The 15,455-nt window shown below is 40.2% G+C and overlaps 1 protein-coding gene across 1 annotated transcript in view; it reads left to right on the forward strand.

Annotated features, from left to right (window-relative positions):
* IGF2BP2 (insulin-like growth factor 2 mRNA binding protein 2) overlaps window positions 1-15,455 on the forward strand; it is a 221,188-nt gene that overhangs the window by 165,585 nt on the left and 40,148 nt on the right. Inside the window, exons 3-6 of the mRNA XM_006869759.1 lie at window positions 4,903-4,951; window positions 7,750-7,801; window positions 11,676-11,739; window positions 14,512-14,784. Of these exons, the coding sequence (XP_006869821.1) occupies window positions 4,903-4,951; window positions 7,750-7,801; window positions 11,676-11,739; window positions 14,512-14,784 (438 nt within the window). The remainder of the gene's footprint in view (window positions 1-4,902; window positions 4,952-7,749; window positions 7,802-11,675; window positions 11,740-14,511; window positions 14,785-15,455) is intronic.

Here is a 15,455-nt window from a genome sequence, read left to right on the forward strand (position 1 = left end):
ACGGTCAACTTTACTTTGAGGAGCCAGCTCTTCCTCAGTCAACATTTTGAGTGCTATTCAACCTGCAGGGGCTCATCTTCCAGCACTATATCTGACAGTACGTGGGTGCTCTTTGTCAAGTTCCAATATTCAGTATTCTAGTGCTAACAGTGTTCCACTTAAGGTTTTCCATGACTACATATTCGGAAATAGTCAGGCTCTTCTTCTTCCTAGTCTATTTCCATATGGAAGCTCAGCTCAAACCTTACTACCGTGAATGACTCTGCTGGGATTTAACATACCTATGGCATAGCTTCCAGATCACAGCATCAGCAACCCACCACAGTCCAACAAATGACAGATGAGTGGTGGGAAGAAGGTTTGGTTGTTGGAAAACACGGTGTTGGTTACAGCACCGACACCAGAGATCACATGATAAAATTTTGCAAACCAACAACTTAGTCATTGCAAATACCTCATTTTAACAACATAAACAGTGACTATACACTGTTGGAGCCCTGGTGTGGTGCTGCAGTATAATGCCTAGACTGCAAGGTCAGTTTGAACCACAATGTCGGCAGTTCAAACCCACCAGCTGCTCCTCAGAAACCCTATACAGGGTAGCTGTGGATTGGAATTGACTCAGTGGCACTTAACAACAACAACAGCATACACTATTCAGAGACACTGTGCCAAAAAGAATTAGTCAACATTCAATCATTTCAGAAGGTATTATATATATGATCATGATCAAGAACTGGTGTTTTTGAAGGAAGAAGTCCAAGCTTCTCTGAAGGCATTGGCAAAATAAAATAAAATAAGGCTCCAGAAATTAAGGGAAAACCAAATGTGATGTTTTCACAAACAGATGCAACAAGGGAAGGGCCCACTCCATCTATTACAAGAAATTTGGAAGATAGCAACCTAGTCAACTCACTGGAAGAAATCCTTATTTACGCGTATTCCAAAGAAAGGTGGCTCAACAGAATGTGAAAAAATTATCAAACAATATCAATAATATCATATACAAGTATAATTTTGTTGAAGACAGTTTAAAAACAGTTAGAGCAGTACATTGACAGGGAACTGTCAGAAATGTAAGCCAGATTCAGAAGAGGATATGGAATGAATGATATTGTTGCTGATGTTAAACGGATCTTGGCTGAAAATAGAATGCCAGGAAGATGTTTACCTGTGTTTTGATGATTATGTAAAGGCATTTAACTGTGTGGATCATAACAAACTGTATAATATTGTAAGAATAGGAATTCCAGAAAACATACTTAGTCCAAGAGGCAGTTGAACTTTAAACAGAACAAGGGGATACCTCCTGGTTAAAGTAGGAAAGGTGTGTGTCAGGGTTGTATCCTTTCACCATACTTACTCAGTGTGTTTGTTTAGCAAATAATCTGAGAAACTGGACTATATGAAGAAGAACAAGGCACCAGGAAGACTTATTAACAACTTGTGATATGCAGATGACATAACCTTGTTTATTGAAAGGGAAGACTTGAAGTACTTATTGATGAAGATCAGTCACTTGCATTACAAAATTCCTCACAACTGGACCAATAAGCAACATCATGATAAATGGAGAATATGTTGAAGTTGTCAAGAATTTCATTTTACTTGAATCCAGAATCAGTGTCATTGTTTTAGACCCATTCAGTTAGGATTTGGGGTAGAATAGATTGAGTAGTTTCTCTACTTTTGTACTATGAACAAAGGGGTTTGCCAAATAAATTAACACTCTGTTATTAGATTTCAAAAAGAATTACTAATATAATTATGAAAAGAGCCAGGTGTGTTTTTTACTTAGCAGATCAGTGTATCTAAAAAAATATTTTTGTAAATTCATGAAAGCAGTCCAAGTGGGAATTTTAGTTATTAATTAAAAATAAAACAAAAAAAACCCCATAAATATATATCCGTTTTTAAAAATTCAAACAAGACAGAAATAGAATAAAAAATATGTGTTCCCCTTGAACCTAACAAATCTGCTTGTAGCTACCCTTCACTGTGCATTTACATATACATATACATATCGTGTTTTATGCTTTTAAAAAATAGGGTCAATTTAAATTGCAGTTAGCATGCCTTGAATTGTTTCCTGTGGCAATGCACACATAACTGTTTTGTTCTTTTTCACTGCTGTGTAACATTCCTCATTGCTATTTTATCAGTAAGAATTGTTGCCTTTGAATTATGGTGTTGGAGGAGAATATTGAAAGTGCCATGGGCTGCCAAAAGAAGCAATAGATCCGTCTTGGAAGAAGTGCAGCCAGAGTGCTCCTTAGAGGATAAGATGGCCAAACTCCATCTCTCATATTTGCAGCATATTGTCAGGAGGGAACAGTCGCTGGAGAAGGATATCATGTTTGGTAAGGTGGAGGGTCAGAGGAAAAGAGGAAACCCCCCAACAAGATGGATTGGCCATGTGGCAACATCGATGGACTCAAGCACGGCAACAATAGTGAGGTTGGCCCAGGAACGGACAGTGTTTCGTTCTGCTGTGCATATGGTCGCTATGGGTCGGTACCGACTCGATGGCACCTAAAAACAACAACAAATTTTATCAGTTGTTTCTTCATCTGGCTCTTGGGTGGTATTTAGGTTGTTTGCAATCTTGAACTATTAAAAGCAGTGTTACATTGTTTTCTCTTGTTACAGTCTGTGCTGATGTGTCAGTTTCTTCCAGTCATGTGTGATTTCTACCAGTGAATATCTAGTGTATATACTTGGAAATAACAGAAATGTGCTTCTTAAAAAATATTCAATATTCTTGCAAATTCCGATGCTCTTGCTACAGATAGGCTTGGTGACATCTTCTTGAGAGCATTCCATGTAGCCATTATGTGAGGTAGTGTTTATAGTGCCATTGTGATCTCTTGCCAAAGACCGTGTCTAGAAAGTACCTTCACAAATTAGAGATGTAAAGTAGTTACTGGTTCTTTTTCTTCTTTCCCATCCTAAAATAAGATTAGAAGTTTCACAAACTAGTTTATGTATTCATTAATGCAGCTCTGTTAAAGTGTGAATACATTCTAATTTTTAAAAAATAGTCAAGCAAGAGAGATGCAATTTATGGGACCTAGAACAGAGGGAGTGCCTCATTGATTTCTTTATTTTCTTCTTTCCTCTGTGTACGGTACACAGAGGAGTAACATCTCTCTCTCTCTCTCTCTCTCTCTGAGACTCTTGCCCAGATTAAAGTTAGGGAGAAGAAACATGGCTGATTATAGCTACTTTGGCACTTCTGACACAGAAAGAAAGAAAATGGAATGAGGACATGGCAGACACCACATCCCTTCTCTATCATCCCCCCAAATGGGTACTCATGAGATTTCAAGCTCTTTCAAAAATGACCCCTCTGACATTTAAATGCTGATTTTTCTTTTATTTTCAGGGTTTAATGTGCTCTTAAAAGATAGGGGAGAAACTTCTTATCCTCGAATATTTGTTTTTCGATCTAATGCTAATGCTAATGCTTGTTGTTGTTAAATGCTGTCAACCCGTTCTAACCTGTAATGACCCTGTAGAGGGTTTCCAAGGAGCGACTGATGGGTTTGAGCTGCCGACCTTGCAGTTCTAACTGACCTTGCAATCCAGCACATTATCCTGTAGTGCCACACAATCCAAATTGCCGGATGCTGTCGGACCAGCAGCCAGTCTGGTGAAAGCCACTAAATAAAAAGACGGGGAAAACCTGAATGTACATCTATTTGGGACTGATTGCAGGCGCAGGTCCCCAGGATAGGATTGCTAAGTGAAGAACGCAAGATGCAAGTTTCTATGTAAGAAAGAAGGAAAAATAAAGATTTCTAAAGAGTCCTGGTGTGGTTCTGTGGATTAATGCGCCAGACTGTAAAACTATTTGAACTATAGGCTTGGTGGTCCAAGCTCACCAGCGGCTCCTCGGAAACCTTATACAGGGCCGCTATAGGTCGGAACTGACTCAACGGCACTTAACAACAACAACAATCCTATATGGAGCCCTCATGTGGAGATGTAGGATAAGCACTGATTGCTACCCACAAAGTTGGCAGTTCAAACCCACCAGCTACTCCTTGAACATTTAATGCAAGGTCCCTCAGAACTGACTCAGTGGCACTGAACAACATTTCTTTATATGTTATTTGCATACAGGAGTCCTGTAGGATAAGCATTAGACTGGTAGACACAAAGTTGGCAGTTCAAACCCACCAGCCGATCCTCGAAAACCCTATGCAGGGTTTCTATGAGTTGGAACTGACTCGATGGGACTTGACAATAGCAGTGTTTGTGTTGTGACTGTATTTTGCTATTATATATATAGTGACCCTGTATAGGGTTTCCAAGGAGCTGCTGGTGGGCTTGAACCATCAACCATGGAGTTAGCAGTCCAATGCTTATCTTACAATGCCACATCAGGACTCTTGATTGTATTACTCATTCAGAAATATGAATAATTTTTAAGTGAAGTGTTTACATTGTCAATTGCAGAGCAAACTAAATTTGATTTTGTTTAAGCACATCGAATATATGAACACCACCCATCAGATTTGCACCTAGGTGACCTCCCTTGGGGCACAATCAGTGGTGGAATCATATATTCTAAGGGGAAGTGGGTAATTCTGTCCTTAGAATCTATATGGCTATTTACGTTCTAACTTATTTTGGTAGGAAATTGAAAAGGCAAATCTGCACTCAAGCTGTGGTTTCATTCGTTTGTTGGAGACTTCTTAGATTGGGTCCTCTATTTTTTCTCAGTGTAATTGAAAACCTTCAGATGCAATGCTTTAAGTATTGGTAGTAACAATTTCTTGGTGAAGACAGTGAGAAAATGAGCTTAAATTACTATTTTAACTCAAATTACTGTTTTTATTACTTGCTGAAGTTTGTATCCTGGAGAAGGTCTTACAGTCTGTGGTTTTATCTTTACAGGAGCAGGAAAATTCAGATTCGAAACATCCCTCCTCACCTGCAATGGGAGGTAAGCCAGTGTCCTGTCTGTTTACTGTCTTGTTTTACATTTCAGTGAATTAACAACGTTTCCATCCTTTTCTAGTTCCCTTTCTCATTGAATAATTAGAGGTCCTCAGACTTTTATACAAAGCTTCTGTATCCTCTCTCTTAGTTTGTCAGTATCCTAATCTATAAGGAGTCCTGATGTGGTGCTGTGGGTTAATGTGCTGGACTACAAAGTTGGTTTGAACCACAAGCTCAAGCTTCAGTTCAAGCTCACCAACTGCTCCTTGGAAACCCTATACAGGGTCGCTATGGGTTGGAACCGACTGGATAGCAAGCACTTCACAGCAACAACAATCTATCTATACAGGGTAGATATGAGTCGGGATCAACTCATGAGTCAGGATCAACTCGACGGCACTTAACAACAACAACAAATCTATGTTGAGGATGATTCAAACACACCAGGTGCTCCTCAGAAACCCTATACAGGCTCGCTCTGATTCAGAACTGACTCAACAGCACTTAACAACAACACAATCTGTATTGAAGAAGCCCTGGTAGCACAGTGAGTTAAATATTGGACTGCTAACTAAAAGGTTGGTGGTTCAAACCTACTAGCTTCTCCACAGGAAAAAGATTTACAGCCTTAGAAATACCATGAGGGTGGGTCTACTCTGATTTATAGGGTCGCTATGAGTCAGAATCAGCTTGGTGGCATGGGTTTAATATGTGTTGACCTAGTGGTGTGGTGCTATAGGATAAGCACTGGACTGGTAACCACAAGGTTGGCAGTTCAAATCCACTAGCCACTTTCAAAAACCTAGGGTCACTACGAGTTGTAACTGAATTGACAACACAAAACAAAAACATCATGTGTTTAGGGTTGTATGAAGAGGCTTCAAAAAGTTTGTGGGAAAATTGAATGAAAAGATAATGGTTTTCCATGAACTTTTTGAAGCCCCCTCATCAACACTGGGCTACTCCAGCAAGGTCAGCAGCTTCAAGCCCACCAGCCGCTCCACTAGAGAAAGATGAGACTGTTCTTGAAAAGATTGTGACAGTCTCACAAACTCTATCTAGGGTCACTAGGAGTTGGAATCAACTTGGTGGCAGTGGATTTATGTGGGATTGTGCAGAATAAAAGCCCTGGTGGCATGTTGGATTGAACATTGGGCTGCTAATTCATTGATTTAAACTCACCAGCCACTCTGCTGAAGAAAGATGTTTAACTTTTTACTGTGAATTGGGTGAAAGTTTACAGAGTGGATCCATTTTCTATTCAGGATCAGTTTTCCATTCAACAACTCATACGTTTTGTTTCATCTCATTGATTTCAGTCCCCATAATGTTTGTGTTTCCTGTTTCTAGTCCTCATTCCCATAGATTTCCCAGCCTTGGAAACCCTGTGGAGGCATTCAGCTCTGTGCTGTGGGGTCGCTCTGAGTTGGAATGGACTCGATGGCAGTGGGCTTGGTTTGGGTTTATTGTGCAGAATGTGCCCTTTGATCTCTCAAATACTTTCTTCTCAAGCACCAAGCCACCAATCAGACTGCAGAATAAAACATGTCACTGGGTTGTGCTTTTTATATTTCATGGGTTTATAAAGCTATTTACCTTTCCAAATTATGATTTTGAAAAAGCAACAGAAAATGAACAAAAATAGATAATTCCTTGTTAGGTTTGTGTAGGGTTTTTTGTTGTTGTTTATTTTTAATTCGTTGCTTTGAATAACAGTTAAAATATATTTTCAAACCACTCATAACATTGCTACAATAAAATAAGATAGAATATGACAAGCGGCCTTATTGTACTATTTAAACACAAAATGTTCCATACTTTATTCCTGAAGTCAAAGGAAGTCAAGATAGACTTAAAGGAAAAAACAATGTTTTTCTTTCCTAGCCTTTTCATTACTTTTTAAAAATATTTTTTATGGAAAATTTAAAACGTACACATTCCGATTGCTTTATAAAATAAGGACATCGCTCCAGGAAAAAAAAAAATAATGTAAGGAGAATTGCTAAATCTTCCAAGAAGTGAGTCCTGTCCTTTAGTCTGCTTCTCATTTCAAGAAGAGTAGGTGGGTTTTGGCCATCTTGATGAATGTGATTGTTACAAGAGGCTGGGAATTTTCTGTGCCTTGGGCAGCAGGGACAAGCTATCCTCTCAAAGTATCAAAACCAGGCAAGGCATCACCTTCGTGATTTAATGATTAGAAGTCAGTAAGCAAATGGAAGTCCCATGTATTTATTCACCTCTGTTTTTATAGAAGATCTCAAGTATCATTTTTATTATTGTTTTAAAGAGCCCTGGTGGCACCATGAGTTAAGCATTGATTGGGCAGTTAACCACAAAGTTGGCAGTTCAAACCCACCAGCCACTCTGCTGGAGAAAGATGAGGCTGTGTGCTCCCATAAAGGTTTACAGTCTTGGAAACTCAAAGGAGCAGTTCTACTCTGTTCTTCTCGAGTAGCTATGAGTACATATCTCCTCGAGGACAGTGGATTTGGGTTTGGGGTTCTTATTTTGATTTAATTTATTTGTTGCCAAATAACCAATGAACCAAGGAGCTCTGGTAGCGTAGTGGTTACGAATCGGGCTGCGAACCTTAAGGTCAGCGGTTCAAAACTACCAGCTGCTCCACAGGAGAAAGTTGAGGCTTTCTACTCCCGTAAAGATTTACACCCTCGGAAACCCTATACAGGGTCGCTATGGGTCGGAACCGACTCGATGGCACACAACAACAACAACAACCAATGAACCAGTTTTGGGGACTATGATCTTGTCTACTCATTCTGACATACAAGCTTTCTTTTTCAGGTATTGGATGGACTTTTGGCTCAGTGTGGGACAGTGGAGAATGTGGAACAAGGTAATAAGTGAGGAGGTGGTCTATTCCATTTTGAAAGGGATATTACTTGTAAGTCCTTATAGACTGGGTCAACTCCAGTGAGAAATATTAAATTCAAATTCTTTTCAAACAAGCTCATAGAGTGCACGTACACATGAGGGGACTTCAAAAAACATTGTAGGACATGGATTCAAAGATAATAGACTTTTTCCATGAACTTATTGAAGTCTTCTTATATATCTCATATATCTGAGTGAGAGGTATTGATATCTAGATCTGTGATTTATTCTTTCAAGGAATATGATTTTCAGGCTATATTTTTTTATTACCTATAATGTGCTCAAGCATCAAGCTGGGAAAGGCTGAACTGATTGAGGAGTAATTAGATTTACACTTCCTCTTCCTAAGAAAGCAGATCTCTAATGTTTGGAGCCGAAAATTTTCCAAGGAGTAGGACCCCCACATCAGAATCCCCTAACGTGCGTGTTAAAATACGTAAGTCTTAGGGCCCAGTAGATCTTGGGAAACAGACTCTCTAGGAGAAGGGCTCCTGAATCTGTCTTTTAAACACACACTTGTGAGTACTCAGGTTTGAGAACTACTGACTTTAAAGAGTCCCAGAAAGTAGATTCCAAGATCCTAATCGGACAAGCAGGCATATGTGAATAAGATTATTTTCTCTTGGACTAGGAAACAGACGAGGACTTCAGCCACTTACTGCCTGTGCACTGATTCAGTTTCCACATGTGCAAAATGGGGAGGAGAATACTAGCTACCCTTTCTTTGTTGCTAAAGAGATGTAGCGCCCGAAGTGCACATATACAGTATAAAAGTATTTGTAGACTATTGAGTGATCCATATTCTTAGGGGGGATTATTAAGGTCCACTTGAGAAAAATCAGAGAACCCATTTCTCCATATGCAATCTGTTCTACCAGTATAATTAACGTAATCATTTTCAAGCAGTAATTATTCAGATGTTTTTTTCACTCTGTGATTAAAAGTATTTTTATTCAATTTCATGCTGCTGCCTGCCTAAGCCCAAAGGTGAAGCAAAAAGCTGAGAAAGACGACTGGATTTATAAAGATTATATTTCTCAGTTCTTGTTATTTCCCTCAACATGGAAAAGAAGACATTCTAATAAGGGTTGGAGGTGTTAGGCAAGATAATCTAATAGGCATGAACCTGTAAAAATGCCTTGCTAAGAAAATCAGGGTATAAATTCAGGATAATTCTATGAGAGGACGAAATATCTCACGTCATTGGGGCACCTTACAGCTCCAAGTTGCCCGGTTCTCAGCTGCCTCCCAATTTCAGGATAGAAATGCTAAACTTTTGTTTTACCATGGGTGATTCCTGATACTGAAGGAAAACATTTCCCATAGATTTTTAGGAATCTTTATAGAACGTTCATATCCAGCTCCGCTCATTCCAAAATCAAAGAACTGTTTGATGACCTGGTGATAAATGCCTTTGAAAACCAGAAAATATAAGTTAGAAGTGAGAGCCACATCTGAAAATCCTAGTGGATAGCTTTTATTCAGGAGGTTCAAACCCAGCCCTTTCTGGGAGTCCTGGAGTGGTGCTGTGGGATATTGCACTGGACCACAAGGTCAAGGGTTCAAATTCACAAGCTGCTCTTCGGAAAACCCTATACAGGGTCTCTGTGAGTCAAAACCAACTTGATGGCACTTAACAAGCCTCATCTATAACACTTTTGTTGTTGTTGTTGTGAAGTGCCATTGAGTTGGTTTCGACCCATAGCGACCCTGTATAGGTTTTCCAAGGAGCAGCTGGTGAGTTTGAACCACCAATCTTGCAGTTCAGACGGCTTTGCAGTTTGACGCATTAACCCCCAGTGCCACACCAGAACTCCATCTATAGCACTATTGTTGTTGTTGTTACATGCCATTGAGTAGATTCTGACCCATAGTGACCCTGTACAGGGTTTCCAAGGAGCAGCTGGTAAGCTTGAGCCACCGACCTTGCAGTTCAAACGACTTTGCAGTCTGATGCATCAGCTCACAGCGCTACACCAGCACTCCACACGCCACACCACACTAGAAAGCAGCAAATATGAAACCTCTGTAGCATTTTGTGTCATCACTCAGAGAGAGTGCTTAAGGGCTACAAATCCCCTATTTTGCACTGTGGGGACTTCTCTGGGAATAAGTATGAATTAAAGAGCTGCACAAATGAACACACCCAAGGCAAGGTCCAAAACTGGGCTTAGCCATTTATTACTGGTTTATTATGGTAGATCTCAAGAGTAGTTCCTTCCTGAGAATTCCATACCCCTCCTACCTCAAGGCTGGAGCTACTTTGAAGTCACTGGACACACAGTATTTTAGCAGTAGGTTTTACCCCTTGGAGGTTAAAGATCTCTTTGAGAATAAATTATAAACCTTTTTCCCAGAAAAAAACACTGTCTTCAAATTTGAATCATCTGGGGTGGGGGTGGGGGGTCTTAGGATTCCTGAAACTCAAGCATGAATTCCCACATTTTAAGGACTTTAGGATTACGTTGAAAAGCAGTTCTATCAGTTTTGTTTTGTTTTTAAATAGTTAACCTTATGTTAGTGTTATTAACTCCCAGCCTAGGAACTCTGGGAGTGTAGTGGTTATAAGTTGGGCTGCTAACCTCAGGGTCAGCAGTTCAAAACTACCAGCGGTTCATCAGGAGAAAGATGAGGCTTTTTGCTCCTGTAAAGATCTAAAACCTCGGAAACTCTATACAGGGTTGCCTTGAGTCAGAACTGACTCCACAGCACATGACCACCAAACCACCATCATTAACTGCAAGTTTCCTAACAGTTTAACTATTCTAATAAAATGATTTGTTTTAATCACTTTTGCTTGTTTGAGGGAAACAAATATTTTTGGTTTTGGTGTACTGACCTGGGTTGAGAAAGTTTTATCTTGCCCTTTGAAGTTACTCATATTATTAATGCCTGACTTGGGAAGAAGAGGTGAGCAATTATGAACCAAGATTAGCCACTTCACAGGAGTGATCCCTTATTAGCCAGTGTTTGAGTTTATGCATCCTGTTCTTGAGCCAAGTAGGTTGGAATTAGGTTTGTTTACTTATTGTACCAGATACTAGTCACGTCATCAAGGAACTTGAGGGACACAAAAATAGTAATGATTCAACTTTGTTAATGAATGAATACATTAAAATTAAAACACCTTTCTTATTGCTTTATGTATATCTAATTATTTAAAGACCTGGTGTGGCACTGTCGGATAAGCCCTGAACTGCTAATCACAAAGTTAGACGTTCAAACTCACCAGCTACTCCTTGGGAACCCTCTATAGGGTCAATATGAGTCGGGATCAACTTGATGGCACTTATCAACAACAACTATTTAAAGGAGCCATAGCAACATAGTGGTTAAGTGGCTGACTGTTAACTGAAAGATTGTTGGGTTGAACCCACCCAGTGTCAGGAGAAAGACCTGGCAATTTGCTACTGCAAAAACAACAGCCAAGTGAGCCCTATGGGACAATTATACTCTGAAAATCTACTCCGTGGCACCTAAAAACAACAACTATTCGAAAATAAAATTAAATGATAAAGATTAAAGTCCATGCATTTGATAGTGGTACAACACATGGATTAGAAACTTCTAGGAGAGCAATCAAAATATCATTAAAAGTATCCTGTTCTTTTACCCAGGTATTTTTCTTCTGCTGTTTCAGCTTCAAAAATATGTAATTAAAAATAACACGTAATCAAATGATGTTTGTAATACAGGTAATTTTTAGCAACGGCTGTTTGTAATAGCACAATACTGGGTGGTTAACATTGTGCATTGTTCTCTAAAGTTAGTTTGTATACACTGAGCCAGAGGGGGCAGCATTTGTTCTTCTATGACAATGTAGTTTCTCTTCCTAGTCAACATAGACACAGAAACGGCAGTCGTCAATGTCACATACGCAACAAGAGAAGAAGCAAAAATGTAAGTGGATATGGATTTGCTTCCTTTTGTGAATTTTAATTTTGTCTTTGAATCCCATTGAGCCTTGTGTTTAGAAACCTTTAACTGAAAAGGTACAGTTCTTTGACGTATCAGGGGAACTCTAGGGCATCATACCAGGATGTATGCTTGTTGAATATACAGAGATTTTTACCTGGGTAGTGAAAACAGTTAGCACACTTAGTTGTTAATTGAACATTTGCAGGTTTGAGTCCACCCAAGGCTTCTTGGAAGAAAGGCTTGAAGATCTACTTTTCAAAAAATCAGTCAATGAAAACCTTATGGAGCACAGTTCTACTCTGACCCAGACAGGATTGCCATGAGTCAGAATGCACTCCACAGCAATTAGTTTACTGGTTTGGCCTTGGCAAAACCTTGGAATCAAACTGAGGTTTTGATGTGATCAGGCACGGATAGCACCAGCTGTATGACAGTGTGTCCCCTAGACTCCGTTTTGCCAGCAACGTGGGCCACTTTTACCTGGGCCTTCTTCCTTGCATTGTGAGGAAGAAGCATTAAACTGTCCCTCCCCACACTTGTTAAATACATTTTGAAACATAGCTTCTCCTCTGTTAATATTGAAAGTCCGCTTAAGCATTATCAGCCTCAGGGAAAATTGTCTGGGACAGCTGATCAAAGAGCACCTGGTCTATATTCTTTCCTCTCCTCCTCCAGTCCCTTCCAGTCCCCATGGCTTCATAGCTCCAGTGATAGCCTTGAGGTTGGCTGTTAACAGACCGGAGTCCTGGTGTGGCACTGCGAGTTAATGTGTTGGACTGCAAGGTCGGTTGGAACCGCAAGGTCACCTGTTCAAGCTCCTCAGCTGCTCCTCGGAAACTCTTATATAGGGTTGCTATGAGTTGGTACCAACTTAATGGCACTTAACAACATTAACAGACTAGGAATTGAAGGTGTTTTTTTTCTTCTCCTTCTTGCTCTCTCTTTCCCTCTCTCTCTTTCTTTCTTTCTTTTCTTTTTTGTAAGAGGTCTTAAAAGTGTCTGTCAGGACATTCTAACTAGAACCGTGGACACATATGGACCGTGCTTTATAAATATGGCATAAACTTGATAATAATCCCAGCACTCCACTTTTATTTAATTTTCAATGTTTCCACATACATGATGACACCTTTAACCTTTTCTTAGACCTCTAGTTTTCAAAAATCTATTTATGCATTGAAGACCATATCATTTCTTTGCTGGTCATTTCTGTGCACAGATGTGAGCAGGAGATAATTCCTGACAATTCCCTGTTTAGGACTTCTCTTCATGATATCACGCTCTTTGCCTTTGTTGAATTCAAAAGGTGATACTCTGTAATAGATTCACACACCCCAAGTATCTGCCCAATAGAGTTGTGCTGATGCTGCCCAAAAAACATGGGGGGTGGTGTAGAGGCCCCAATTCACATATAATTTTAAAATATAATAGTATGGTACAATTTTGTCAAATTGATAAAAGATTCAAAAATAGTAATGTTGTGTGCATTTGAGCATTCAAGGAGACTGCTGTTCTCCTGAGCTGCTCTGGGGATTACTTGTGAGACCTTTCGAGAGGGTCACCCAATTCCACTCTGAATTTATCTAGTAGAAAAAGTTGTCATTGTATAGATGCCCATGGCACACCTGTATGTAATAGCAAAGATTGGGCATAACATAGGTGCCGAACCATAGAAGATCAGTTGCAAAAATTGTGATAAACCAAATAAAATATTAAACAGTCACTAGAAATTTAACTGAAACATTTAGTGGCATGGATAAATGCTTGGACTGTTAACTTAAAAAAAGAAAAAAAAAAAGATTAGAAAATAGTACATATAGTAGTAGACTGCTGGTATGGTGCTATAGGATCAACACTGGACTGCAAACCACAAGGTTGGCAGTTGAAACCCACCAGTCGCTCCTTGGACACCCTGTATAGTGTTGCTATGAGTCAAAACTGAGTTGAACAACAACATATAGTATGAATCCAGTTTTATAATGAACATATTTATATTCAACAAAGGAAAAAACAGGGTAGATTAGGTTGATTATTTTTTCTAAAGTGTGTTTATTTTTTCCTTGGTTTTCAGTAACGGTATGCATTCAAAACTGAAAAATAGAGTGATCCTTTTATATAGGCTTTTTGGGACTATTTTATTGTGTTTCAAGCGAAAGTTTGCACAGCAAGTTAGACTTCTAGTCAGCAATTCATATACACATTGCTCTGTGCCATCGGTTTGGATCCCTTGTAACGTGTCAGCATTCTCCCCATTTCCACCCCTCCCACACCATTTCTATCCCTCCAACTTCCCTGCCCCCTCCTCGCCTTCTCTTCTTTGCTTTGAAGTAAATATTGCGCATGTTGTCTTGCACAGTTGATTGCTCAAAAGAGCACATTCCTCATGTGTACAATGAGTCTTTGATGAGGAGTGTACAGTCTTGAATGTTGAAAAAGACCAGCATGCAAAACTGTATGAGGGGGCTCAAAAATCTGATAGAAAAATTCCCTTATCTTTCACTTCCATTTTCCCAGGAACTTCTTGAAGCCCCCTTGTATGTCCAGGCTGCCCACACCTATCACTGTGACTACTTGTCTAATTGCTGACTGCTAGCTCTGAGGGAGCAGAGATGGTGCTTGTCCTGCTTACCAGGAAATCTTTCCTCAAAGCCTGGCAGGACATTAGGCACTTGGTAAATCAGAGAGTCAGTCAGTCCAAAGAGTCTGCTGTGATTTTGCCTCTGACAAACCTTTCTATCCTCTGTTGCATTTCAGAGCCATCGAGAAGCTTAGCGGGCATCAGTTTGAGAACTACTCCTTCAAGATTTCCTACATCCCGGATGAAGAGGTGAGCTCCCCTTCGCCCCCTCAGCGAGCCCAGCGTGGGGACCACTCTTCCCGGGAGCAAGGCCACGCCCCTGGGGGCTCTCCTCAGGCCAGACAGATTGATTTCCCGCTGCGGATCCTGGTCCCCACCCAGTTTGTTGGTGCCATCATCGGAAAGGAGGGCTTGACCATAAAGAACATCACTAAACAGACCCAGTCCCGGTACGTGCCTCCGGGGCTTCCTTTGCTTCCTTCTGAGGGGGTCCCCCATGTGCTGGTGGGTCTCAGTCACTTTCAGGTGCTATCCCTTGTACTAATAGAGGGGCTGTGCTCTATGGGCAGTGGCTTCTTTAACCAGTACTAACAGACTAACATAAAGCTGGGGCATCAATGAGCCTTCATGGTAATGACCTAAGGGTCATGCTCTGAAAACTAAAGTTTCATGAAAGAGAATACTAATGGTCTCAGACCCAAGAATTATTCCGTAAGCTAACTAATGTTTGTGAATGCATCCCAGGCTAGTTCTTAAACAGCAAAGGTATGGCTCCTAGAACCCACTTACCTTAGCTCTTACCTCTTCTATGGAGTGGTTATTCATTCCTTGAGACCACCAAGGTAGTCTCACAAATAGCTACATAAAAATGAATGAGTCATTGCTATGTTGAACAAGAAATAAGGTGCCTTGATTGTCTGTTTCAAAAGACTAAACTAGTAGTAGGAGTTGTAGCGGATAAACTGACTTGCAGAGCTGTGAATTTGTGTATATTCATAAACCTATCATAAGCATAAGGAGTGCTGGTAGTGTAGTGGTTATGAATCAGGCTGTGAACCTCAGGGACAGCAGTTCAAAACTACCAGCTGTTCCACGGGAGAAAGATGAGGCTTTCTGCTCC

Source organism: Chrysochloris asiatica, unplaced genomic scaffold (assembly GCF_000296735.1).
Source record: "Chrysochloris asiatica unplaced genomic scaffold, ChrAsi1.0 scaffold00135, whole genome shotgun sequence".
Classification (NCBI taxonomy): domain Eukaryota; kingdom Metazoa; phylum Chordata; class Mammalia; order Afrosoricida; family Chrysochloridae; genus Chrysochloris; species Chrysochloris asiatica.